Source organism: Columba livia, chromosome 1 (assembly GCF_036013475.1).
Source record: "Columba livia isolate bColLiv1 breed racing homer chromosome 1, bColLiv1.pat.W.v2, whole genome shotgun sequence".
Lineage (NCBI taxonomy): Eukaryota > Metazoa > Chordata > Aves > Columbiformes > Columbidae > Columba > Columba livia.
Genome location: NC_088602.1, coordinates 189,653,785 through 189,680,987, shown reverse-complemented (window position 1 = coordinate 189,680,987; position 27,203 = coordinate 189,653,785). Strand labels below are relative to the sequence as shown.

The window sequence follows — 27,203 nt, the reverse complement described above, 5'->3', positions numbered from 1 at the left end:
AAATTTAGATTGAGAAATCTAGAATAAGAAATATAAAGCTCCTTTACAGGTCTCTTTCAAAATGCAAATTTTTGTCTCAAGGGGCCAGTGAAACTTAAAGTATAAATGCAGTCTCTATTTAGGGAGTTTTAAAAACACATATTACTGAATTGATAGAGCATAACAGTTCCCTTGCTTAGACAGCATTATGCTCTATCTTGTAAAATGTACTTGGGGACATGTAAAATGGTTTATTAAACCTACAGTCCATAACTAGAGTTGTTACATTTTAATGTATATATATTTCATTCATGGATAATTGAACCACTAAATCCTAACAATTTGTCCTCATGTCAAACAATTTCTCTGAATGTTGTTCCAAGTCTTTTCAGTAACTGTGTAACTGTTGGAACATACCCCAAATCCTCAAATTTTCAAGCTATTTTTCAGTGCCCTCTGTATACAAATGTACATTTAAAAGCAGGCAAAGAGGGAAGTTCTCTTTACTTTCATGTAAAATGCTTTCACAGAGAGAAATCTATGAGGTGTTTCTGGGCAGGAGATCTGCAGTTTTGGGGAGAAAATTCTTGAATGTAAAGTGTTGTGTATAATCATTAGGGATGTATACAAAAAGTAATAAGGAAAATAACTACATATTCTGTTGCTTGAACCATTTTTCTCAAAACTTAGGATGGCTTGCTATTTGGAGAGTGTCTCCCTACTTTTACATGGCATATTGTTCTTTCATGGTAGTGAAATTTGGCAGAAGTTGAAGAACAGCAACGATTTAAGCCTACTAGGTGTGCCCAGTGATTTCAGGGTATTGATTTGGACTGTATTTACTTTCCGTTTTCTTCCATTCTAGGGAAGAACCTGAACTACAAAGAGCTGGAAAGTAGCATTTCTTCTTTGCATTTTCCAAGGCCCTAAATAAGTGATATTCATAGTACATAAAACATCTCTATTGATCTGAAACATCTCATTGCTGTGTTGTACCAACAGCTCTCCTACAAACACATATCTAGTATTTGTTATTCACTTCACACCTGAACAGAAAGAGGAACTGAGAAAGTTAATGGATATGACTCTGTGGTCTAGACTTAAAGATTTTCAATGACAAAATATCCAACTACAAGATCTCTTACTGGTGTTGATTTTATGAACATTGTTGATGAAATAACATTCAGCAAATCAGCAATGCCACAGAACTTGTGAAATGGCACACTGAGGAACAAAATGAGTAAAATCAGAAGTTGTCTTTATTTTTTTCTGTCTGGAAAAAGATTACTGGTTTAGATAGTAATAGAGCAAATTTAGCAAGAGAATGATATGCACTCTAAATGTGCATAATTGTGTTATTACAGGCCAAAATCTCTTGTCTGTGAAGAGATAAAGATGTTTCAAACATTTTCTGAAAGAAAGGGAATTTATAAAAGGCAAATTTTGTAAGGACAATTTTTCCTTTATTTTTACTTGATGGATCTTTGCTATGATAGGAATACTCATTTCCATGAAATATAACCTTTAGCTTACTCTTTTTTTTTTTCCTGTAATCATCGCTTTTTTTTTTTTTTTTTTCTTTTCTGTTTTCTCTGGTTGTTATTATTACAACATTTTGGATTATTTGTCCTGAGGAATTTACCTTATTACAAAATTTATTAAAGAAGAATATCACCAAGATACGCAAGAGTTTATTTTGTTTGCTTCTGACTAAGGAATGAATTTGTCATCCCTTAAGCTATAAACTGTTTTTTCAGGTGGTAGGAGTCTACGCTGTCTTTACAGGTGTGCTGTCTTTACAGGACTCTTTGAATCCTTTATAGTTGCCTCAAATACCTGTTTTACTTTGTGCTGGTGAGAAAGCACTCTGCAGCACCTAAGGGTTGCACTGAAACCTTTTACTATGTCATCTAATGTAACAATGAGCATTTACGAGATCAGCTCTTATCTGGGACTGATAAATTCATCTCTCAACAGGTTCAGTTTAGGAACTCTATTCAGATTTCTTTCTTGAAGGTTATGTTGTGTTTTGTAAGACGCGAATTAAGCAATTGTTATTAATATAGATTGCAAATGCAATGTGATATTTGGAGTATCTTTCGTTTCAAGCTAGTGACTCTTTGATCAGTTTTACAATTTTAAATGAGAAAATCCCCTTTTAAGTCACCATAAATGTTAATTAAACTTTATTGCATCAAAATATGCCTCAGAATATTTGAATATTGTTTATGGACAGCTTCTTCTGGACAATGACAAGGCAATTGGACGTTTAAGGCAAGAGTTAAAAGAAAATCACCCTAGATTTTTCTTTCCCCTGCTGAAAACAACAGTTTATTTTTAAAATATATTTCAATTTTTAGTGAGGTGTGGTGATTATTTTTTTTTCTCCACAAAGAATACCATTGTGGTCTCTCCTTCTCTATATGTATACTATATGCAGATAATACTTTTTTTTTTTTGGTGGTTTTTCATCAGGTAACATTTGGTATTAACTACATAGCCTCCTATTCTTAAATCATGCACAATACCATATTAAAACTAGAAAATGAAAAATCTATGACAGAGCTTGAAAAATAGGAATAAAATGGGAAAGCACATATGCATGTACACCAAGAAACAATGAAATGGAAATAATCTACTTTTACTTGTCAAATTTGAGTGTAACATTCTTAAGAATCACAGTCATCAAAACTGACCTTTTCATCTTCTGTAGTAATAGTAAGAATTCCTTTTTTTTTTTTTTTTTTCCCCTTTTCTTTCTTCACCTGTCCCTATCAGAGCCAGGATCAAAAAAGAAGTTGTTACACTTAAATGTCAAGAATCATGACATCTGGAGAAAAGCAGAGTGCATTATTTCTTGGTGAGAGTGTTATACAATAAGACTTGACTGATATTTTATAAAATCTGAAATGTTTTTTGATCAGCTGATGTAATTAAAACAAGATATTCCATTCTGCACAATGCTTGGGCATATTCTATTTTAAGCCTTTCAAACATACAAGCATATAGTGTGAGAAGATATTATATTGGCTTTAATGACTTGTCATTGGATTTGCAGATACCTCAAATCAGCTATGCATCTACAGCTCCAGAACTGAGTGATAACACCAGGTATGACTTCTTCTCTCGAGTTGTCCCACCAGACTCCTACCAAGCACAGGCCATGGTTGACATTGTGACAGCCCTTGGGTGGAACTATGTCTCAACGCTGGCTTCCGAAGGCAATTATGGGGAAAGTGGAGTGGAGGCATTTACCCAAATCTCCAGAGAAATTGGTGAGTGTATGTTTATCAGGTTTTGTATTTATAGCTGCTGGGTTGCAGAGCATCACTGAGCTCTGCCTTGGTCTATGCGTGTGATCAGAACACTTATGTCATGTTACCTGGACTCAAATGTATGTTATGGATGTTTTTTCTGCTCGTGCATCTGCCAAGGTAACAGTTCTGGCAGTAATTCAAGAAGAGGTCCTGAGAAAGGCAAAAAATGTGTGTCTCTTGCCCCTTTTGGAACAGGGGAACTCCAGCCAGATTTGAGAAGATGCAATTGATTTAGCTTACGAAAATCATAATCCAATGAGATCTCGTTTTCCATGTTCCAGCACTGATAGATGTCAGGGTTTTAATTTTGATGAATTTGAAAAAGAACAACAAAAATCTGGGAAGTACAAAGACATGCCCTTGTTATATTTTCTTCAGGATTAAATGTGCTGTATAAATACAGATATTATTATGGCAAGTTTATTTAGGTCCACCCTTTTTTTTATTGTTATTTTTATTTATTTGCTCATTTCCCACACTTATATAGTTATTTCTGGCCTGAAAAAATGGCTATTTCTCAGTTGCAGTAGGTTTTGGACAACAAGGAATAAAATTATGAGTAGCAGGTGGTTTGAAAGAGGGCAGAATTGGTCTTTCACTAAGTACAGTGTTAAATGACACAAAATAATATCCTCTCAAAAACAATTAAAAAAATGCCAACAGCTTTCCTCGGAAAGCCTCAATTAATCTACTGGATTTGACTGTCAGGGCCTGTACATATGAACTCTGGTTCTTTCAAACCAGCTTGAGTGAGAAAATATGTTAATATCTTCCATTTTCAATAACCACATGTAAATATAGAGACCACCTCAATCATATAGGAAGAAGGTGCATGTGTGTCTCAGGTACTTATGCTTGAACCATAAAGGTTACTGATTACTACAACAATTTGGCAGTAAGACAAAAATGCACTGATTCCTGCCATTAGGGAACTAGTGTGTATAATATGCTTGATTGGTTAACTAATAAATTCTGTTTCTAGCTTATAATCAGTGTTGTCAGATCCTAGATATCTTCATGTAGTCAGCTACAGCTGACTACAGTGCAATGGTTTGATCTGGAGTTAGCAAAGGCATAGATAACTCTTCCACAGTTTGTATCTAAAAGAGACAGTTTATCTATTGTGTCAAATCCAGCAGAGAATACATTGGCTGCCCCAGACATTCACTGAGCAGTTCATTGACTGAAAATCACTTTTTCTTGAAACCATCTGCAACCCAGCTAGTTCTGCTGAGTTCTGAAAGTAAACAAATAAATAAAGTGCCCAGGACTTTATCATTTCCCATTTCTAGAAATATGAGTTCTTCAGATGGATCCAAGAACAACAACTGCGATTTCATTATAATCACAAAGACTTGAGTTTGTCACTTGGATCTCGATCGATCCCAGAATAAAAAAAGACAATTGTCATCTGATAAATATTAATAGGATTAATTAAATAAATATTATTAATACAATTGTGAATCCAAAGCAATTAAAATCATTAATAGCTGTCCTAAATGTTAGAAGGTCTTTGTAATACCCAAAAGAATAAATAGTGGTGATTTGTGTTTTTTTGTTTCCCACCCCCCCCCCCCCCCCTTCTGACTTATGTTATCTACTAGACTATTCGATATTGATAAACTCTGTGCTCATAGAAATTTGACAACTCTTATGGAAACCAGGGACTTGAATGGTTCTGGAGAAAGAATGCAGAGGAGAGGCAGGACAGACAAATATTTTTTAATCCCTAGAAAAATGTTGAAATAAGTAATTGGGTGAACCATATGTAACCACAGAGATATGATCAGTAGCCAGTGTAGAATTGTCAGGAACAAATAGTATCAAAACCATCTAATGATTTTCTCTGACAGGATAACAGCTTTAGAGATGGAGAAGAAGCACTTGATATCTCTTGATATTTAGTAGTGTTATGTCAACTGTTGCACAGAGTATTCTCCTGAGCAAATTTGGGAATGGTGATCTAGGTGAAAATATCATAGGCTGGATGAAAACCTATTTAGAAAACTTTGCTCAGGGAGTAATTAGCAATGTTTTCTGTTTGAAAGGAAGAATGTCTTGTGTGGTATTTGGCAGGTGTTTATGCTGGATCACGTACTAGCCAATATTTTCATGTTTAGTGAAGATGGACTTGGAATGAAGGATATGCTTGTGAAATCTGGAGGTGACTTCAATCTGGAAAGGACTATGAGTGTATTAGCAGGGTTTCTTAGAATCCAAAACTGAAGATATGATCTGAAAAAATAGTATGCAATTTAAGAGACAAGTGCAAGGCGTTGTGCTTCTGATAAAGGATCCATACAATGAGAAATACAGAAAGACTGGTCAAAAATGTTGTTTCAAAAAATTATTTGAGCATGACGGTAAATTATAACTTGCCTATATTCCACACATTTTACTGGAACATGCAGGCAGGCATACCATCTGTAAAACTGAGTAATCCTTCAATTTGCCTGACAGTTTTGAAACCCCATTTTGGCTCAGTACAGGTTTTGACCCTCACTTCACAAAAGGGAAGAGGCTCCACAAGCAAGAACAAAAACAATCACAAATCTTGAAAAGGTGCCCTGTCAGGATAGACTGAGCAAGGTGGTTAGTCAACCTGAAGAACTCAATAGGAAGGAAATGTGATGGAAAATGTTTTCAAACAGACAAATAGCTTTTACAGAAAAGTGGAGGACCACTTGTTCATCCAAACAGTGTGTATGTGAACAGGTGGAATTAATCTCTAGCATGATTCTGTTTAGAGGTGGAGAAACTCCTTTGTAATGGTTAAGACATGAAAGCATTAGACCAGCTTGCCTGGGGACACTTTGGAGCCTCCATCGTCAAGGATCTTGGAGCACACATTAGAAAAACACAGGGATTGTGTAAGGGTACATAGTTCTTCCTTGGGGCTGGGATGTGCATTGGATGATTTCTTAATGTCCCCTCCAGTCTGATTCTATTATCTGTCTACTGTCCTCAGGCTTTTCACCTAAACCACAGAGCTGAAAATGCTTTTAAAATGGAAAGTTTGAATAGCATCTAATTATGAGGTCTGAGACTGTAGAGTCTAGGCAGGTCTATAAAAGTCATTACATAGTGTAAGACTGCACAGAAAAGAGCAAAACTTACCAGCTCTATGTTAATAAGCTGTGTGTTAAGAGAACTTAATCAGGACATTGCTTCCCTTATGCTGCTGGCATACAAATACACAGGACAGCTCAACTCCTTTCTGAGTACTTTGCATCCTGTTTAAGATAAGTAACCAATGACTGGAAGCAAAATGAAATGTGAACATAAACATAATGGAAAGCAATAAATTTGAGGAAAGTATGTAAAATAAATTGATATATTAATTTCTGAAAAAAATTCAGTGCCTGAGAGGACATGTGGGACAGCAGTTTTGAAAATATAAGGAGGAAAGATTTTGTGTTCTGTTGTTGTTGGTTTTGTTTGTTTGTGTGTTTGTTTGTTTTGTTTTTGTTCAAAGTTTCTCCAGTTACTTAAGTATTAAGGAGTGGGTTCTAAATATTTTTAAAGTAGACATTAATTTTATGTACTTGTCACGAACTTGATTTCTTACCTCTTATTTCCAGTTTGATTTGCTCCATCCAACTTCTATTTCTTGATAAGTAACAGAAATAGAAAGGAAGGAACAGGCTTTCAAATAGAATGTGGAATACTGAAAAGGTCAAAGTGGTGCCACCCTGACATGTCACAGAATATAGTGCATATCAAAATCTGCTCTCATTTTAATGACAAAGATCCTGTCTGGGACAAAGCATAGCTGGAAATTAAATATTTTGCATGACAGTCATTGTAAGGAGAATAGGAAATGGTACTTATTCCAACACATTCTTCCATACATTATTGTTTGAGGACAATGATTAAATTTACAGTATTTTCTACTCCCATTACATAGTTAATCAATGATATCATTATAATAATTTTGGCATTGTTATCAAATCATTTGGGTACATTGGTCAAAGGAATAAATTAATACAAAATGATAACGCTTAAGAATTTAATCATTAAACTGAGACTTGACTCACCAAGAGAAACTAAAAAGGGGAAAGAAGGAAGCACATTTTACAAAGTCCTCATTAACTGTCATGCTGCATATTGCTCTTCTATTTACTCTGCTGCTAATGATGTTTGACAAAATAAATGTTGGAACGTTCCTAATTAGATTTCTTTTAATGGTTCATTCCCTCTGCTATTAGATACCAAATGAATTTACCATCAGAGAGAAAATCATGGGATCCTTTTCACGCTTTTTACAGAACACAAAATCATTTTGTTCAGAAAATTCTCTGGGGTCAGAGTACTTGCTCAGTCAGTGCAATGTTTGTACTGGAAAATGTAACAAATCCACAAACAGTAAATGAAATGCTACGTGACAGATTTTATCTCCACTAGTGGTCAATGAAAAAATTCATACAAGCACTGATGGGTGCTGGCAGTGAAATACTTATGAAACTATGATAAGAGGAGATAAAAATGATAAAGGAAAGGAATTGTAGCAGATCACTAAGAACAGGTGAGAAACTTTAGCATTGCTTGACCCTTTTTTCCTTGTAAGTTGGTTTTGTATGTCTTACCAGAAGCATAAAGGAGACAGCAAAGAGGATTTAGGACCAGATCCTTGAGTCAAAATGACACAACTTCAAAACAGCTTTACCTCAGAAGAGAACAGTGTACTTAATATCAGCATGTACTCTTGAATGCCTGTTTTTAGCAACAATGTTTTGTAGTTTTACCTACTTCCCTTATGCTGGTATATTGCGGTTAATAGCATTTTTCTGACAAGGGGCTGCAGTAACTTTACAATCCTTCATGCTATTGTACCTTTGCAGTCACATTGATAACTATATACCTCAGTGTAATGAATACATATACTGAATGAATGCTACAGTAGCTTTATTTAAATGGTTTCAGACTTCAGCACATTTAGTTACATTTTGTTTACATGTCTGTGACATTTCTTTGACATAGTTCTTAGGTCATCTTTGTCTCTTGTCATTTTTTTTTGTCTACAGTTGTGCATTGGATCTTTGATTTCTCCAAATTATTGGATTACTTTTTACCTTTAATATCTTATGGGTGTCTGAAGTTTTCAATGGATAAAGTGAAAATTTAGTGGGAGGTGGGGAGGATGGGTTGAGCAGAAAAATAAAACTGAAAGGCGTGTAATGTTTTCTCTCTACTTAGATTATTCACTGTTGATTTAGAATAAATAAGATAGGTTGCTGTTAAGATTAATTCACATTTCCTGCAGAAATCTTTGTACACCTTTGATTTAAAGCTAAAGCTGTTTTTATCATGTTAAGTAAGCTGATGAATAAGCTTCTTTTTTTGGTCCCTTTTCCCAAGATGTTATTTAATAGAAGATTAAAAAAAATCTTGCAACACGAAGACTAAAGAAATACAATATGTGAAATGTAACCTTTTCTCCAGAGACATTTCTGTTTTAAAGACTGGTTTCAAGCTTAATAAGTTGATTTTCACAACTAATAATATTCTAACATAACCTCACCAAGGGCAAACAGTTTAATTCAATTTTAAGTTTTACTTTATATTATGCAGCTGAACTTTATTGAAAACACTGTATTTCAAGCTGCAAATGATAATTAATAATAACACTATATAATTGGCTACAGGAGCTTTAAAGTAATGTTTGAAAAATTACAAAAATCAGATGGTAGGTGTATTAATATTAAAAAAGATGGAAAATTATTCCAATGGATTTTAATATTTGTTCTAATTAGTACCTGATAAAGAATAGTGTAATTTTCATGGATTTATAATGAACAACCATTTACATTTCTCTCAGTGGTGCTAATCAACATGATATTCTTCAGCTTTAGCTATATGTTTTTTTCTCTATAGTGTTAGGAAGGTATCTTGGAGCAGTAAACACACAGGGTCACTTCCTGGGGTGCTCTCTGACCCTCCAGTGATTCTTGAAAGAGGGACTCCTTTATCTTTCATACCTCTTGAGGGTTTCTCCTTCAGTCAGTTAGTTGGGTCACTTTTTATCCTGTAGAGAGCTCACTAGCTACACTGGAGGGGCGAAAAGAAGGCAGAAAGCTTCTGTAGAATTGGGTTTTGTACCTGTCCCAAAGAGTATGTACTGTACAGTGGACTGTACTGAAAAAACTTAGATAGCCAACCTTTCTTCCTTAACCAGTGTGGCACAGTTTTGCTGATAAGCTTGAAAGAGTTGTACTCTGTTCAGATTTCTTGTGGCCAATTCAAGCAATAATATCTCCCATAAGGGTGCTTTTAAGGTATCATGATGAAAAAATGCCAGAATTAGTTACAAAGGAGCCTAAGTAATTTACAGACAATATAATATTTTCATGGGTATTCTAAGCAACGTTGTTGCATTTGAAACCATCATTATACTTTAATACTTCTGAAGTGAACTAAGTAGTTACGAGAGTTGGCAAAAGGGGTCCAAATGAGGCTTTAGTCTGGAAATAGAGATAGACACCCTCCCTATGTTACAAGGGATATGCTTGTACGCTAAAGAATTCCTCTTGTTCCTCTATTTGTACACATTATTTTTATTCCACAAGAGGTGGTTTGCAATTTGATTCTGGAAAGAAGTCCTGGGCAAGAAATAGAGACTCCTGTATGTGCTTGAAACTGAAAGAAGTCAGTGAATACTTCCCTGAATCTCATGTGGTTTAACAAAGGATTAAATGCACAGGAGGTTATCCCTGAGGCTGCCAATAAGGCTCAGAGTAGGAAGACCTCACACCTTCTGGTTTTACCCACTGATATTTATTGTCTGATACCAGTTGGGATGTGAACTGTGCTTAAGGCTGAGTTCATTACTTACTTTTATATGGTACAATTACCAAATAGCTGTAGTATTCAATATGTTCTGAGACTGAGGCTGATTTCATTTTGCTTATAGCTGTCAACTTTTGGAGACCTGAGACAAATAAGCTCCTCAGAGCAAGGACCAATGATGCCTACTGTGGTGAATTTAGAACATTAAGAAACTCTGAAAAATAACTCTGAAAAATAAAAGTTAAAAGCTCATTGTATTATGGAGGACTTCTGTACCTTTATGTGTATTCTAACGTAATTTAAATTAATCCTGTAAGTACTATAGAAGTCATTGGACTATATGACTTTTTCTCTTTCTTTTTAATTCATGAGAACACCAGATATTTGCATTGGTTGTAGGCACAAATTAAAATAATATTGAAAATGTCCTGGAAACAAAGTTTTATTTCAGCAGTGCTCTAAGTGTAAAGGCTTGTCTGTAGATCCTTTTAACTTAGTCATGACATCTAGTTCAAGATTTTCAAATGTAAAAATGCAAACAAAACTACAAATATATTGATGTTAATTTAGGAAAGAAAACTTATTAAAAGCATAGTTTTGTTCAAATATAGTGTGGTGTTCATAACGAATATACATTTTCATGAAATGGTTTTTCAAATACAGAACTCTTTGCAATAGTGGTTGAGGATTACTGGTTTAAGTGTCTATAAAGTGAAGTCAGTAGTTTAAAGGAAACAATTAAAAATAAGATGTAAGTTGTATTTTTTAATATCAGAAGTGAATGAGCATTTAAAAAATACTAGGGATAATGATGTATTTACTTGGGGTTTAAATCAATGAGAGAAATCTTTCTAAAAGGAAGTTCACTACAAAATATTCTGCCCACTTTAGAAATAATTATTTAAACTACAATTATAAGGTTGCTTTCTGGACATATAAACTATTATTAACATTTCTGAAATAAAAGGTAGGGTAAATATGTAGATATTAATATACTGTCAGATTGTTGTAATGACAGAAATGAAATTTCTCAAGCACTGCTGTTCTGTGTATTAGTGTTTATTACTGTAGAGCCTGTAGCTTCTCTTAGATTCTGTGACTATCTTTTGCTCAGAAAGAGTCCCAGAGCAAATAATTCACACATAATGAAAAAACTCCTGTGAAAGAAAACTTAGAAAACATCTGAATCAAAATGTAGCCATTCTTGTTGTTTATGACCAAATTTCACACAATCCCTTTAACAGGAAGTCGATTTCAACAGAGTTAATCCCAGTGGATATTCTTGTGTGTGTGAAAGTATTTGTAAAGGGGATACTAGAAGGGAAAACAACAAGGGCACACAATATGATTTACAATCTGAATAAAGCTGCTTATGTTTGGGTTTTGCGTTATGATTTTACTGTTATGCAAGATAGAGGAGAACTGTGGGAAACATTTTGACAGCCTATTTTCTATTGTGGTTGTGTTTATTTTTTTTTTTAAACAAAACAATAAAACAAAACAAAAAAAAAAACCACAATGTGTCAACAATAAGTCCTAGAAACTTCACAGATTCTACGAGTGAGTTTTTTTCTTCCTTTATCAGAAACTAAGAGCTCTTTTTAATATTTTCTTTTAATTTTTTTTTTTTTTTTTAAACCAACCAACCAAACAAACCCAAACCAGCAAAACAAAACCAAAACAAAGCCCATAACAAACTTCTGTTATTGTCACTTCTTCAGAAAGCTTGTTCTCATACAAGCTTCAAGCATGGCACCCTTGGAATTTCAGTGGTGCAAATGAATGAGTCCAACTTGAATCAGGGATCAAATCTGCAGACCATAGCATATCCTTGATCAGAGTCTGTGTGAGTGAACTTTGCCAGCTTAACATTTGATGGATTTAATGGATTTCATAAGGAAAGCTTGTACTTAACAGCACCATTCAAGCCAAGGTGACAGGAAGGGGCATAATGACATGGGCTTGGGCTGTATTTACATGTTCTTTTTTGTTAACACGTCAAAGGATTCACGGTATCTGAATTTTGATTTCTGCTTGTGCTTCACTAGGCTGGAGTCAGAAGCCTCATTCATATTAGGAAGTTATACCTGGTAAAGAGAATTTCCTGGCTCTTGAGTTTGCTCAGAAATATTTCCTTCTGTCTTTAGATTGTTCGTACTGGTTTTAAACATTTAACATTTTTGCAGTTTTGCTTTCTACCTGGAGAACTGTAGCTCTTAAAATCATGTGTGAGAAATGCCTCACAATTGAATATTAGTATATACTCTTAGTATCAGCTCTTTCATGATCTGTGACTGCAGTCTAAACAAGGAAGCACTGGAATTGTCAGACTGAGTCAGAAACTACCAGTCAATATCTTGCGTCCAGTGGTGGTCCCAATTAAATGCAAGAGAAAGATACCAAAATCTTTCTTAACAATCACTGGCAGAATTACCTATCCAAACATGGTTCTGAGGTATTTAGTGGTTGATGCTTAGATTTCCCAAAGCATGAAAATTCATAAATGTTATGATTTCTTCTTGTCATCATGTTAACCTCACTCATTAGATCTCCTCTTGCTTTGATGCTATGGATGGCATGGAGGAGAATCCAGTTAATCTCTTTCATAGCATGTTCTCTTACTTATTTTAGCTCTAGGTTATAAGATATGAAGTAACTGCAGTTTAATATATTTTGTTGTCAGTTTCTGGATCAATTATTTCATTTACATCTCTGTTAAGCTGTGTAGCCATGACTGAATACTCCAAGTAAAGCCTTACTATTGATTTATGTAGTGTCATTGTAATCTCATTTTTATTCTAAGCCCCATTCTTTATACATCCTGACAAATTGTAAGCTTTTTTCATTGGCTGCTGAGTATCAAGAAAATTATTTCCAAAAGCTACCTGTTCTGACACTCAAGGTTTATTAACAAATGGCTACAGCTGATTTAGAACTCAATGATGTGTGTGAACAATTCCAGGTATTCCTGCCAGTGTGTGCTCCTTTGCATTTGTCTAGTATTTTTCTATGGTATACCTGTTCATCTAGCTTTGTGAATACTCTGTCTCCTCTCTCTGCTGTTGTTTATTTCAAATAATTTTATACCCTCTTCAGATTTTTCAATCGTTCTGCTCAGTAGCCTCCCACTCCCTTTTTTGAAGAACATTGTGTTATACAAACCAAGCCCTAGTAGGCAGTTGTAGAGTATACATTTGTTAGCTTTTCCCAGTGCTGGATTTTGCCTGTTTCTCTCCATTCACTGTTTTTGATCCTTAGGAGTCTCTCTCCCCAGGCCCTAATTTCTGCCTATTGATTTCAAGTTCCTAAGTCTTTCTTCTAAAAACTGTCATATGAACTTAATATTCTATATGCAAGGCTGATATATCTGTATTGGTAGTATCTACTGTTACTTTCTATTTAAGCAAAAATAATAACAGAATGCAGAGAGATTTGAACTTACCTTAATGTATCTTCTATAATTATATGGTGCTCCTGAATGCATTTATTCTTCAAGGTATTTTAAACTCATAGATTTCCCACTTATGTAGCATCATACTGTCTGTTACTTGAGGTAATAGTGCTGGTAGTTTGAAGGTGAAGGTTAGTAAGTTTCAACATGTCCTAAGTTGAATTCTTATTTTCATCCAATTGTACATGAAGCCACTTACTCAATCACATAGAAAACCCATGTAACTGTGAACTAAAGTATTTCAGGTATTAGATTAGCCCTAAATGAAACTTGGAGTCTCTCTTTATAACTTTTGACAACTGGTAATTTCATTAAGAATTGAGACAGAGGGAAATTGTATTACATATTTTGTATAAATTTCTTCTGAATTACAGTGCAGCTGAAGTATGTTTTGTTTGGATTTCAGTATATACATATATTTTTTTGTAAAGCCGTAAAATGAACAGAAAATAAGTGTCTCACCTGATGGCTTTGCAATTATGTCTTCTGATATTAAAAAGAAAAAAAATGAACAAATACAAGTCAAACTGTTTTCAAGATTTTAATCAGTTTTTAAAAGAAGGTAATATCTATCAGAAAAAAATAATCATAAAGATTAATTCCACCCAAAAGGAGTCATCTTTCCCAGCTTCCTTTTCTTCCTTAGGCCAAATTTTGTTAATAGTGTACACACACGATATATGGTCTACTTTTCTGGGCAGCACTACTGAGATCTAGGAAGCTGTTAAAGCAGTCAGAGGTGTTTGGTAGTTGTTTGTTTGTTTGTTTTCTTTTGTTTGTGTTTTTTAATTTTGTTTGTTTGTTTTTTAAATCTGAAGACAAAGCAAAACAAGAAAATAACTGTTCATCATTCTATATGTTCAAAGTGCATGACATGTGATTTTATGTGCATTATTTTATGTATTGTGCTGTGACATATATACATATATGACTATATCCTTGATAGTAGGATGTATACATAGTCGAGTCTCTTCTGTCTGCTGTACCTTAATGGCAGTTGTTTTAAGACTGAAAAAACTTCTTATGACCTACTCAACTTAACACTATGATTGGTTTGCTGTGATTTTTTGGGGGGAGTCTGAGATAAAAAGGGATAGTGTAAATAAAACCAAAATGTGGCCTGTCATTTTTCCTTTATATTATGGTAAATTCCAATGTTTTTTTGTGCTTTATTAGTAGAATCTTCACTTCTCGTTTTCTCTATGACTTTTCCTACTTGTTTCAATCTTTTCTCCCTCCCCCTTGCAACAGAGAATTATCCAGGACCTGCATGAAATACAACAGTTCACTGTTGTTGCTGACTGTTATTTTTAATATGCTATCCTAGTAAAAGACACTTGAGCTTTGCTCATCTGCATGATGTAGAAATGTTGAATGAGTTGAATGTTACACTGCTGACAATATTCTTCAAGATTACAAACTAAGAATGTCTGATTGGCAATGTCAAAGCGACATTCTGATCTTAATCTTATTTATTTTCTTTCTTGTGTTGAAGTGCAGGGGCCATACTCTGCTCTGAGTCACAGTAAGCGTATGTTTGCTCTTAAACTAGCAGTGGGCTAGTTTAGCAGTAACAGCTCTTGGATGCTTGCAGGAATCTGCATATGTTCAGGCTGGGGTTACCCTTATAGTCAGCTACAAGTCATTCCTTCAGATTTGTTACCTAATGAACTGCCCACAGACCTCCGAAGAATTTTGTCCAAAGAATAGAATATTTCAAAGAAATATTATTACTCATTCCAGAAAAAAAAAACAGGCATATGTGTATGCTTCATTAATAGTTGGAAAGACTCCTACATTGATTTTTTTTCTGTTAAAATGCATGATTTTTATGCAAATTACAATCTGTGATACCACTATTATAAATTTTAATGGCAGAAATGTGCATATTGTGAAACCTTACAGATTATAAAAAAGACTTTTTATTTTCTCTTACTAGAAAACAAACTATTTCTTAGGTCAAAACTTTGTCCTCTCAAGGACTTTCTATGATGGAAATAGTGTTTCTTTTTCCTCCACTTTTAAACCTTTCTTCAATATAGAATGATTAGTGGCTTTTCATCACTTTTTAGAAGAAATTCAACTAGAAGTAATTGTTTAAAATGCTGAAATTCTACCCAAAATGTCAGTCTCTTTCTTTAACATTGTTAATTAAAGCACGTTTTTTTTGACTAGACAATTAATCAAGTGAGTGAGTTACAAGACAATACCCTTGAGTAGCAGAGGTGTCACGCAGATGAATCCTGGTGTGCTGCTGTGGCTGTGTGCATCCAGAAAACTTCCTGCCATGTGCTTACTGAGCATGCTATACAGTAGAATACCCTTCATGTGCCTTCATAAGTCAGGTTCTCCTTGGGTTTCTTGCCAAAATGCTGTGGTTGGACCCAGAAGGAGAAACAGAATTTCAAATCCCTTGCAAATAAAAGAACAAGGCAGCTGTAGATTTCCAAACTGAGAACTGAGTCAATTGAAATGCCTACACCTATGGAGTTTGCAAGTTTGGTGGAAGAGGGCATAAGAAAAACAAATATCCCACAACCTCAGTGATTCCTGCATACATTTATGCTAGTGATGTTTAATTGCCATTAAATGATCAATGATATTTTCAGGATGTTATGAATCGCGTGGATGTAAATGGTCTTTAAGTTAAGAACAATCACAACTGTTTTCAAGAGCAACAAATCAAGATCTGGTTTCTTTCAAATATGAGAACAAAAAGCCTGAACTAAATTTGTGGTAAAGTTGTTTGTTTTTGTAGACATTTCTATTTTCCTCTTTACTTCTTTACTTTTATTTTGAGGATGGGGGCTGTGTCTTTTAATTCTCTTTTGCATGACCTACTCCCTTCAAAACAGCATGTACATCCCAGAACATCTAAGAGAGTCTATAAACTTTGAGAGAATTACATCTTATTAAACTTCACCACTTCTATCTGGGATGCAGAGAAACCTATAGTGGCATCTTTCCTAGAAAGGCCCCGAAAGGATGAGAGAGAATGGAATCATGCAGTCCCAGGAAGTAAACAATCTCCATTTTATTAGTTTAGGCTGAAGTTTGGCATGAATACCATGAAATCCTGATTTCCTGGTAAAATGAGAGGCTATATAACTCAACAGAGCCTGCCCAGGTCTCCAGTGCTGTCCCTGTTGCATATAATAACTTTTTAGAATTACCGTTGGATAACAAGAATAAAGCACAAACCCGTAAACCTTAGACCCCATTCACTACTATGTTCAGATGCCAACCAGAAGAGGGCAGAACTTCTATGGACACTGTAGCAGGTGTATTGTAATATATTTTTCTTGCACATTGGATTTGCTGTAAGATACATTACATCTGCTAAGGCCAGTACATTGAGTAATACAATTATAAGTATTTTAGCCAACATGTTAATGCACTTAATGAAGTGCAGATAATCGCACAGCAAAATTTATAAGAATTGTCAAACCTCATAATTACTTCCATTACATTGTAGTATTTTATGGATTAAATCCTTTCAGAGCTTATTCAAGAGGTAGAGATATTATTTAATTTCAGTTAAATTATTTTAATTGGTTAATGTTTTTAATTTTTTTCCAGAATCATTTGTTCTGCAAGGTATGATGTCCCTTTCACAGAATTAAGATAGTGAAGCCAACCTGAAGATATTATTTCTGTTGCTAAAACATATGCAATTTTATTTATTTATTTATTTTCAGTGAAGTGCAAAGAATTTGACTTAAAAATAAAAAAAGTAATCTGCAGAATGGTACTGGTGGTACAAGTTTTGACAGACCTAGTCATGGATCTGTTATTCAAGTTAATGGGCATTTTATTATTAAATCCTTTCATTGTTTTGATATTTTAGTTAATAAAATGTACATGAGTTAACAATAATGTCTTTTACAGAGGCTGTTAGTCATGGGATTCTGGAAATTATTTTCTTCCCATGTGGACCTTGGTAGAGTCTGAGCACAGCGGGAGGGATGATTTCAAGTGATGGTGGGTGTTCAATTCAGATGTAGAATGACTTCTCAATTAGAGAGTAATGGTAATGGCCCATTTTCCACAGTGATGTCCATGAAATGATAAGGTTCATTAACTAAGGTCAGTTTAACTGGAGTTGTCTTAGCTTTCTGTGCCTTTCTGTGATAAACAAATACAAAGGAGACAGTTTTCTGAAAGGAGGACATTTGGATGTGTTCAGGAAATCTGGTAGTGATGGAAGAGCATCAGTTCCCATATGTGCACTTGCCACAGGCATTGCAAGCTTGTGACAATCTCCTCTGGGCTACCTGCACCTCACGTGCCTCTCAGGAGGGGTGGTGAAAGACATTCAAGGACTTCTGTGGTCGGTAGAGAGCTGCCTTCTGTTTCCTTCTAAATAACTCTTTCAGCTCATTTGTTATTTCAGTTGTTATACAGGCACGGAAAAACCTTGTGCAAGAGAGAGATTATGTACTGGTTTAAAAAGTAGAAGAAGTTGTCCAAACACTTTTTTTTTTTTTTTTTTTTTTTCCCTAGTCCAATTACAGTCTGCACAGACAAAAACATGGAAAATGACAAATGAAAGAAGGAGGAGAAAGAATATAAACATAGGGGAAAAATGCTAAGTGGATTATCTACTAGCAGCCTTTAGCTTACATTATGTTCAGCTTCATGAAGTACTTGACAAAATATAGTTGTTTTCTTAGGGAGCGATACTCCAGGCAGTGTAATGTTTTGCTGAACAGCGAAGTAAGCCCCTGAATTCTGCCCAGTTTGATTTAATTTATTCATGGAAAGGAAAACAAAATGAGTTTCAAGAATGGACCTAGATCAGTCTATAAAAGGGACCATTCAATGTGTTTGCTTGAAACAGTGTGGGATCCAACCCAGAAACCTGGATGATCCCTTCACATGCTGTGTTGTTTTTAAACTTTGCTCAGGCTCTGAGGGCAGAATGGTTGTGCAGGCTTCAAACATCAGTGTGCTTGGCTTCCATATGCCCTGTCAAATCATCTTCTTTTGCACAAGCCATGAATTTCCCTCTTCTTTCAGATGGTATTCTGATTGATGACTGTAATTTTATTCCATCTTAAATGAATTTATTCAAATGAAATCTCAAGTCTTTAGTAAACGTTCATTTTGGTGAGGCACAAAATCCTTATGCTCTGGCTCATTCTGTCTTAACTAACAGAAATGAAAAGCATCCACAAATATTGTTTTTTCATGACAGTTATGAGATATGATTTTTCAAATACAGCTAGGAATGCAGATCTTCTAGCTTGGAGAGTGTATTCTATACTAAGTAACTCACTTAGAAAAGTTTCTTATTGAAACAGTTGTAGTTTTATGGACTATAGGACAGATTGGATTTGGTCTCAGTGTCTGCCTTTGGGGACTTTTGGTTAATAAACTAAAAAAAACAGACCATAGACAATAAACAGGTTTATATAATACCAAACATTCACCTCTACAAGTGAGCTCAAATCTTAGTTATCGGTGCAAAAAGGCTTTTCTTCTCTCCAAATTCCTATCAGGAGGTATTTCAAGATCACAAGACCTTCACAATTCACCGTTTTAGCAATCTGTACCATGTGCAGTTGAGAGCACAGTGAGAGAGTTTATGTAGTGCAGTTGCTTTTGCTTACCCAACATTATTATTTCTCCACTTCTCCAAATATATTTTAGGCAGTGTAGGAGTACAAATAAGACTGATGCCACTAACAGCCAGCATGATGAGATACCAAGATTAGTCTCAGCCTTTTCCTGATTAATTTGCTCAGTCAACTTTTTATTCTGACTGAAATTATTGTTCACTGCTCACCAAATGGAAAAGGCAATCATTCCATCACAGAGGCAGTGTGAGGGCATGGATGGTAAGAATCTGTGATTTGTATATCACAGTAATTCTAATACCATTGAATCTTTCTCTGAAGCCCTGTAGGACTAAGAACAATGGACACAAAAGAAACGCTAAAATTACATATATTCAGTTATATTTTGTATTTAATGTAAGTGCATTATAAAAATGAATATCAGGTTTAACTGCTTGATTTTTGATTGTTAACATCTAACAAAGGGAACACAGTTATCAAAGTAAAAGCACTTTTGGAAGGCATAGACCAAACAGGTATTCATCCATCCATGGCAAATTCATAAAAAAGAAAGCTAGTAAAGGTGTCTTGTGGACTTGCATGATTTTCATAGCTTAAGCTAGTTGCCAGAAGTTCTTGCCACAGTGTTAGTTATTTTTGAATTAGTTTTAGATGCAACATCCTGTGCTACATTCTCCAAAACTGAGTCATTCCTACTTTTATAGGGTTGTTGGTTCATTGTGTTGAGTTGCTGAACCTAAGATGTGTGTATATATATATTTGTGGTGAAACTAGGCAGTGGAATGGTGCTTCTGTAAAAGCTGAGATGGAGATCATAGTCCTAAAGCTGATGGCAAAGTACTAGGTGAAATGAAAGGATTACAGATGCCATATGTTACCACAAGATCTTTGCAGTGGAAAAAAAAAAGAAAGTTCTAATTTCTTATATACTTGATCATGACAGTCTTTCAGAACAAGAGGGGTAAAAAAGAAAAACAAGAGATGTAGTTTGTTAATGATATAGAGAAATTAATGGTGAAGAATAGAGAATGAAATCTGCAGTATAAGACGCCATGAGTTGTAACCCTTCCATCCTGTCAGAGCCCCAGATGGCCTTCCGGCTGTCATCTTTTCCCAGGCAATTTAACTCTCAGACACCCAAATTCATTCATTTGAAAGCTCCCACTGGAGGCTTCTGGCTGTAAGCATGCCATGTCCTCAGGTCTACTGAAATCCTCAGAGAAGCCTGAAACACTGACTAGTGTCAGGAAGCTGAGTTACTTCATCTGATGCTGTGATTGTTATGGCCATCTCACTCTTGCATTAGAGCATGGGGTCACACTAGTGCCAGTGGATGGTGATTTTTGGAGATGTGTGAATGCCCTTCCCAGCCTGACTGCAGCTGGAGCCCACCTGGTTGGGAGGGTGTTGTTACCTGTTGGGCTTTTGCACGTGACTAAGCCTCATGCACAGTTGGAGAAAGTGCAAAAATAAAAATAAATAAAAATTATTTTGGGAAAGTAGTTCGAGTGGTGCATATATATTTGGGATCTCTAAGGCTGAAGGTAGCAGATGTGCGGGCTATGATCCACATTCTCAGAACCAGACACAGAGAAAAATAGTATTAATAAGTTCAAAGTCTTATTTTGCAGAAAATAAATACAAGAATATGAGTGTATAAACTTACCTATTTTCTTATAGGATTTCTTAAAAATACTTGCTGTTAAAACAGGATTTCTGCTATGAATAAAGAATTGTATCTGTAGTCAGTAATGTTAACTTAGCAACATTTAGTTTCATCAAATACGAGTTTTATTGCCAGGAATTCCTGTGACAAAGGAATTCCCCAGAATCCGGAAGATCATCCAGTTTCAATTTAAAGAAGCTTATGGAAAAGACAACAAACTAAAGATAGAAGTCTCTGAGAGCACCAGGAAAAGAGTACAGAAAAGTATGAGAGCGTGTATATGAGAGAACAAGCGCTTTGCTTTCTTGTTTGTGTAAAGTAAGGGGAATTATACCTACCATTAATTTTTGCAGTGAATAAAATCAAGGTCCCTGGTGTCAAGTTTGGACCTGCTTGCTTTCCTTCCTTTCTTCTTTAGCCCTTTAATTTCTCTCTTTCTTTCGCTATGAACAAACCCCATGTTTATATGATAAACTGGCACTGATTCTAATGGAGTGGTTTTAGATTTACATATATTAACAAAAAGGGGCTCAGTGGTCTGCTGCTGAAGGAAGGAGGTGTAATAGGAGAACAAGATCTTCCTCTGCATTTTTCTGTTGACTGTCTAAACTCTCTAGAGAGTCAATTTGAGTGGACTGAGAAGTCCCCATTTGGGCCCAGACATTTAAAATTTTAATCAGGTTTTGCCTAACTTAATCATCTCATTAGCAGGATTGTATTTCATCCCATGTGTATTCTCTGCTGATAGAAGAACTCTTGTAGGAAAGAAATCGAGGAGTTTTGATCAATGCATTATTTAATATTATGAAATGAAGACACCATTTCATTTAAGGCAAAGTATAACAAATTTCTGAATTTTTCTTGGAAGAGAGGTCAGTGAAATTTAATTACTGTTAAAGTAATTATCTGGAATTTGCAAAACATAAGAGCTTTAATGCAGCTGAATGGGGTCTAATCAAAGGTCCAGATAGCTCACATTTCTGCCTCTAACACAGGCACTTTGCAGAAAAAAACCTGAGGACCATTTTATTTAATAGCCTTTTGATCAATCTCTACTCCCTAAATTTATTCAATTTTTGTAGGAGCCTGTAAGCAGATAAAAAGTTTCAGGATTTTCTAAACTGCAGATATCTCTGCTTCTAAACATTAAATAAAAGAGAACTTCTGTGACCAGGGACATGATGTAGTCTTCTTAGCTATGACTTGGTATTTCATGATTGAATTGACTGAGAACTCTGATTAAAGCTTTATCTGTTGTTGAGGCACTTGAAATAACTTCATCCTATATGGATTCCATGATGTCTAGCAAAAGCTGAGATTAGTCTTTCCCTCAGTGAGATAAGTAACTGGACCGCTCATCTCTAATCACTCTTGCATTTTCACAAAAGATGAATGTACTTAATAAGCCTTTGGACCTCTATCTCTTTGTCAAATTTAGCAAAACTGTACAGAAAGCTGTTAGACCTTATGCAATATGCCAGAAAAAAGGCTACATTAATTCACATAGAGTATGATAGTAAGCTTGTATAAGATTAGTTTCTTTAGGAGACAAAAAATAAAAACTCTGCCATGTGCAAAGCATGCCAATAATGTGGTCAAAACTCAATTTGGAGTGTTAAATAAATGGCCTTTTATTTGCCCCTGGAAATGAAAGCTCTTGTAGTAAATACTGAGGTTCTTTTCCTTTGTAAAATGTAATATTGGAGATAAAAAAGGGGGGGGGAAATATCTTTCCAAAATTCTCTTTTTCCAAAAGAGAAAAGAGAAGTAGTCAAATGAAGGTTTTTATTTATCAATGATTTATAGATTGTTTATAAGACACTGAAACCTATCAGTGTCTACATCTTTCATGCTTGGCAATATTTATCTTCCCTATAGTATTCGTGACATTCAGAACTTGGTGTAGCATACTGTAAATATCACAGTAACTGTAAGTTCTGTGTGTGGTAAATGTCAAGATTTTAATTGCACCTACTAAGTCATAGGCTTCTTATTGCTTGTTTGGAAGAAGCATGTAATGAACATCTCCCCAGGAAGTTACATGATGAAGGAATTCATCAACATAGTTTACCTGGTGCTCCTATATGAGTGAAGATCTTTGTATATAGCTTTAGGAAGTAAAAAACCAGAACGTGATAAAAGGAAGAAGAAGTGGAGAAATGAGTTTCTGTCATAGTCTCCCTCACACATACACATAGATTTAATATCATCACAGTTAAATAATTTGTCAGTGTCATAATGTGCTTTTTGCTCAGGTGCTGCCTAACCTTTGCAGGATATAAGTAAGGAGGCCAGTGTCAGACTGCAGCTAGAAACAAAGAGTAAAGAGGTTTAACTCCCTGAACTATTCTCAACTGGTTTAAGAGTGTTTTCTTCAACTGTGAACAGAATTTATTTCTTCTTAATCAGGTCTGACTTGGTTGCTCAGAGTTCTGACATTAGTGGACATTTTGCGCAAAGATTCAGATAGCCCAAGTTTGTACTGGGACAGGTAAAAAGTCTCAGTGATGTGCTAAGCACAAACTTTCACATCAGTTATGCCACTGTAGTTATTAATGACCAAGACACATACATTGTGGAGGTGTGCTTGAGGCGAAGTTGCAGCAGGACCAATATTGTTTCCTTCATCTGGAAGCATAGATTAAAAGAGAAAATACTCTTTCACCTGAGACATTTTTACAGCACCCGTTTCTGACCTTTCCTTAATTCTCCAGCACGAGGGAATGTAATGTTTTTCCTCTGTACTGATCTTGTCTTATGTGAAGATTTACTGAGGGGCTAAAGAGGGCTTAACCCTCTTCTCCCTCACATAAACCTGAGGTGTGCTGTCTGCTGTTCTTACATTAGCAGCTAATTCACGTGTCCTTCACCTCGGCTCCTCCAAAGTAAGGTAGAAACTGAAGTACTGAGGGGTGGGCCATTAGTGTTTTTATGTTGTTTGTTCTGTGTTGTGACACAACACAGGGAGAAAGATCTTGGCCTTCTCCTTTAAAGGTGTTTCCCTGCCTATAACTACCAATTCTGTCACCGGATAGCTGCAGGAAAGCTCTAGGTGTAAAAAAACCCAGGCCTGAACCGTAGCACAAAGATGCCTTAGAAAGAAAATCTGCAACTCAGCTGCTGAAAAAATTTCCCTGTAAGCTCTCAGCCGCTGCCAGTGGTTTATATATGTTCATCCCAGGGGCAAGATTGTGCTGCAGGCATTTTGTGTTCTTCTGTTGCATTATGTGAATTGCAGTTATGCTTTGCTTGCTTCAGCTTGCTGGCTTTTGGAAAGTGTTTGGAGATAGGTCTTAAACTTTTGGTTGGTATTGAACAGGGGCTTAAAGTGTCATCTGTTGGATCTATTGCCAAACTGTTTGCTGTCACTGGGAATGGACCTGGGGACCTAGCCGGTCCCATGTTCCCATGCACCCATGCATAATGTCCTCTGAATGACAGAAAGACACAACAAAGCTGTTCTTTTCTAGGCAAGCAGAGATTCTCCAGGGTTAGGGTTTCTCAGGAGAATTAAGTCTGTTACAGGTGACTAGAGGAATGTTGATTATGTCAGTCATTCTCAAGTTAGAGCTTTCAGAGATTTTTTTATAACATCTAAATGGTATTATTACTCTTTTTCCAGAGCACCTAATTACACTATACATCATCAGACTGCATGGAAAACATATGCTGAAATCTGGAAATGGATGAAAACAAATGCTTGGGCTAGTCCTATTGCATAATATTTTGTTCTAGAAAGAAAAGAAAAAATCTTTAATTCTTTATACCATAGGAAAAGGGAAAAAGATGGATTCTATTTATATGCATTATAATTCTTATCTAGTGACTTTCAGCACATTGCTTTGTTGTGTTAGGTGCTCATGTTCGATTATGGAAATGATGCTTTAGGAAGTAGGTCTTTTTAATAAAAGGCATAGAAGTTATGAAGAAAACAGGCTGATGATCACCTTAAGATGACGGAGGCAGAATAAACAATTCAGTAGTAAAGTTAAGGTATTCTGTGGCTTACAATTGGAATCTGAATCATAGACAGACCATCTGCTATACATTTTGAAAAGGCATTGCTGGTACTTGCTGTTGATGGCATTGAGATCCCAGGGCCTGACAGCACTGAACAAACAAGCTGGATAGCTTGGATACGTCTGTCTCAACTCTGTTTTCAGGCTACCAAGTATATACTGCTTTTTAGAAGTTAGTAGAAACCAGAGCTGTGGTATAAATGCAGCTACCGTGCTTTATAGTTTAATTAAGAATATTTTTTTGATGCCCAGTTGTAGCTGAGTGGTTTCTTCAGACTGACACAATTGCTCTAAACTAGACAAAAACACTTCTAATTGTTACTCTGTAGCAAAGCAGTGTGTGAGGAAAAGGATCTTCCAAGCCTTATGGAAATGAAAGGAGCAAATAGATATTTAAAAGGTTTTCTCAGCTTGTCATGATGGGTTCCAAGCACAGCATTGAGGTAAAAGGCATATTCTGTAACTGCTTCTCAGAGGCAATGTGGCAAATGCTAATAACAACATCCCCTAACTTCATAAATGCAGAAGAACAGCCATGAAACATTAATTTTCCTTCCTACTGAGGCACATGACATAATGTGCAGAATCCCCTATTGCTTTCTTGGAGGATGTGACAGCAAGAATGACCTAATCCACACCAGAGTTTAGGATATCTGACAAAATGAAATGGGCCATACTGGAAAGCTTGTTGAATGTAATCTCTTCCATCTGCCTGTTGAAACGCTGATGCTCTAATATTTTCAGTAAGAACAGCTCGTGTGCAAGCTGCCTATCAAGAAATATTCATGGAAAATAATTGGATACACCAGTTTTGAAACATGAGTCTAAGAACTGCAGACTAATTGTGTCAGTATTCAAGCACAAGAAGAGACAAAATTCAATGAATAAATGATTCATCATTAATTGCTGCCATTTTACAGGCACTCAGAGTATGATAGGCATGTGCAAACCTTGCCCAAAGATCACCTAATAAAAAAGAATGTGTTCCTGATGACTGCATGAATATTAGGTGCAGTCATCAGTAGCAACATAATAGAAATATCTTATTTGTGAGAAGTTTGTTATTAGACTGTTTTTTCAAGCTAAATCACTCAGTTACTCTGAAGTCAGCCACCTCTTTTGCATCACCTGATCTAACTTGATTTCTTCTAATGTACCTGTCTGTTCTTCCAACCTCTATCTTGAGGCATTTCTGCAATTCTATGAGTAGTTCATGCCTTCAAAACCAATGTAATGTTGCTGTACATGCTGGATTTTGTGGATGTGTCAGAAGCAATGAGTTTTGCAGCATTATGGGATATGAGGGTTGTGCATCCAACATTACAAGACATTCATACAGTTATTTGTTTTAAATAACAGTATCAGAATGTTATTTGTGGCTTTGTAGAGATTAATTTATTTACATTTTGTGATTGATCTAAATATTCATGCCATTAATAAAACTTCTGCTCTCGTGGTGTCTGTGTTCAAGGTCCTTCCATGGTAGAGAGTGCCAGGTTACAGAACAAAACATGGCAAATTCAAATATTTCAATGGCTTTAATGATACTGTCATTTGAACACAATGAACAACTACATGCACTACAACTTTATACCGCTCTATAACATTTAATTTTGTTGGTGGTGATTACAACAGACAGTGTATGTACTGATGCTATGTGTAGCAGCTGTCACACAATCTCATTGGGAACGAATTTTCCTTTGACTGTAGAACATGAACTGCATCTAAAGCAAATGTGGAGCTGAGAATGTGAGAAAATACAAACTGCAATGAATTTGGACCTTTTCTGCACCTGTTGGTATCTGGTGATGGAAATGCACAAATTTTAATTCAAGTTGAAATTGCTTCCTGAATGTAATATACACAGATGATTTACAGCTTTATAATCTATTATGGCAGTCTCTAGAAAATTTCAGTGAAGTAGAATGGTTGTGTTATGGACTATGGCAAAAATAGTTGTTTTTTCTACATTTCAAATCCTAATCTTCGATTTCCATTATCCAGTTTAGGTATAAAAAAATAAATGGAGGTATTGTGTAAAAACTTTGTTGAAACAGCTAAACTGAACCATAAAAAACACTATGGAAGAAGATGACACATTGAAAGAACCACAGTATTTCATGGGAGTGAATTTTAAGAGGTATGAAAGGCTGTTTCACTGTATAAAACTGTGGTCACATCTGCCACTGTAGAAATTATTCAAGGTCCCCATCTGTATGGCCCACTGGGATCACCATACAGCACAGTTTTAGCCAAGTACCAGTATAAGTTGGGAAATGACCTGTTAGAGAGCAGTGTAGGGTAAGGGGACCTAGAGGTCCTGGTGGGCAGCAGGATGACCATGAGCCAGCACTGTGCCCTTGTGGCCAAGAAAGCCAATGTCATCCTGGGGTGTATTAGAAGTGG

At 35.6% G+C, this 27,203-nt stretch overlaps 1 protein-coding gene across 9 annotated transcripts in view; it reads left to right on the top strand.

Moving 5' to 3' along the window:
- Nucleotides 1-27,203, top strand: part of GRM8 (glutamate metabotropic receptor 8) — a 355,903-nt gene that overhangs the window by 68,838 nt on the left and 259,862 nt on the right. For all 9 annotated transcript variants that reach the window (XM_065048889.1, XM_065048888.1, XM_065048885.1 and 6 more), the window contains one exon: nt 3,038-3,254. In XM_065048889.1, the coding sequence (XP_064904961.1) occupies nt 3,038-3,254 (217 nt within the window). The remainder of the gene's footprint in view (nt 1-3,037; nt 3,255-27,203) is intronic.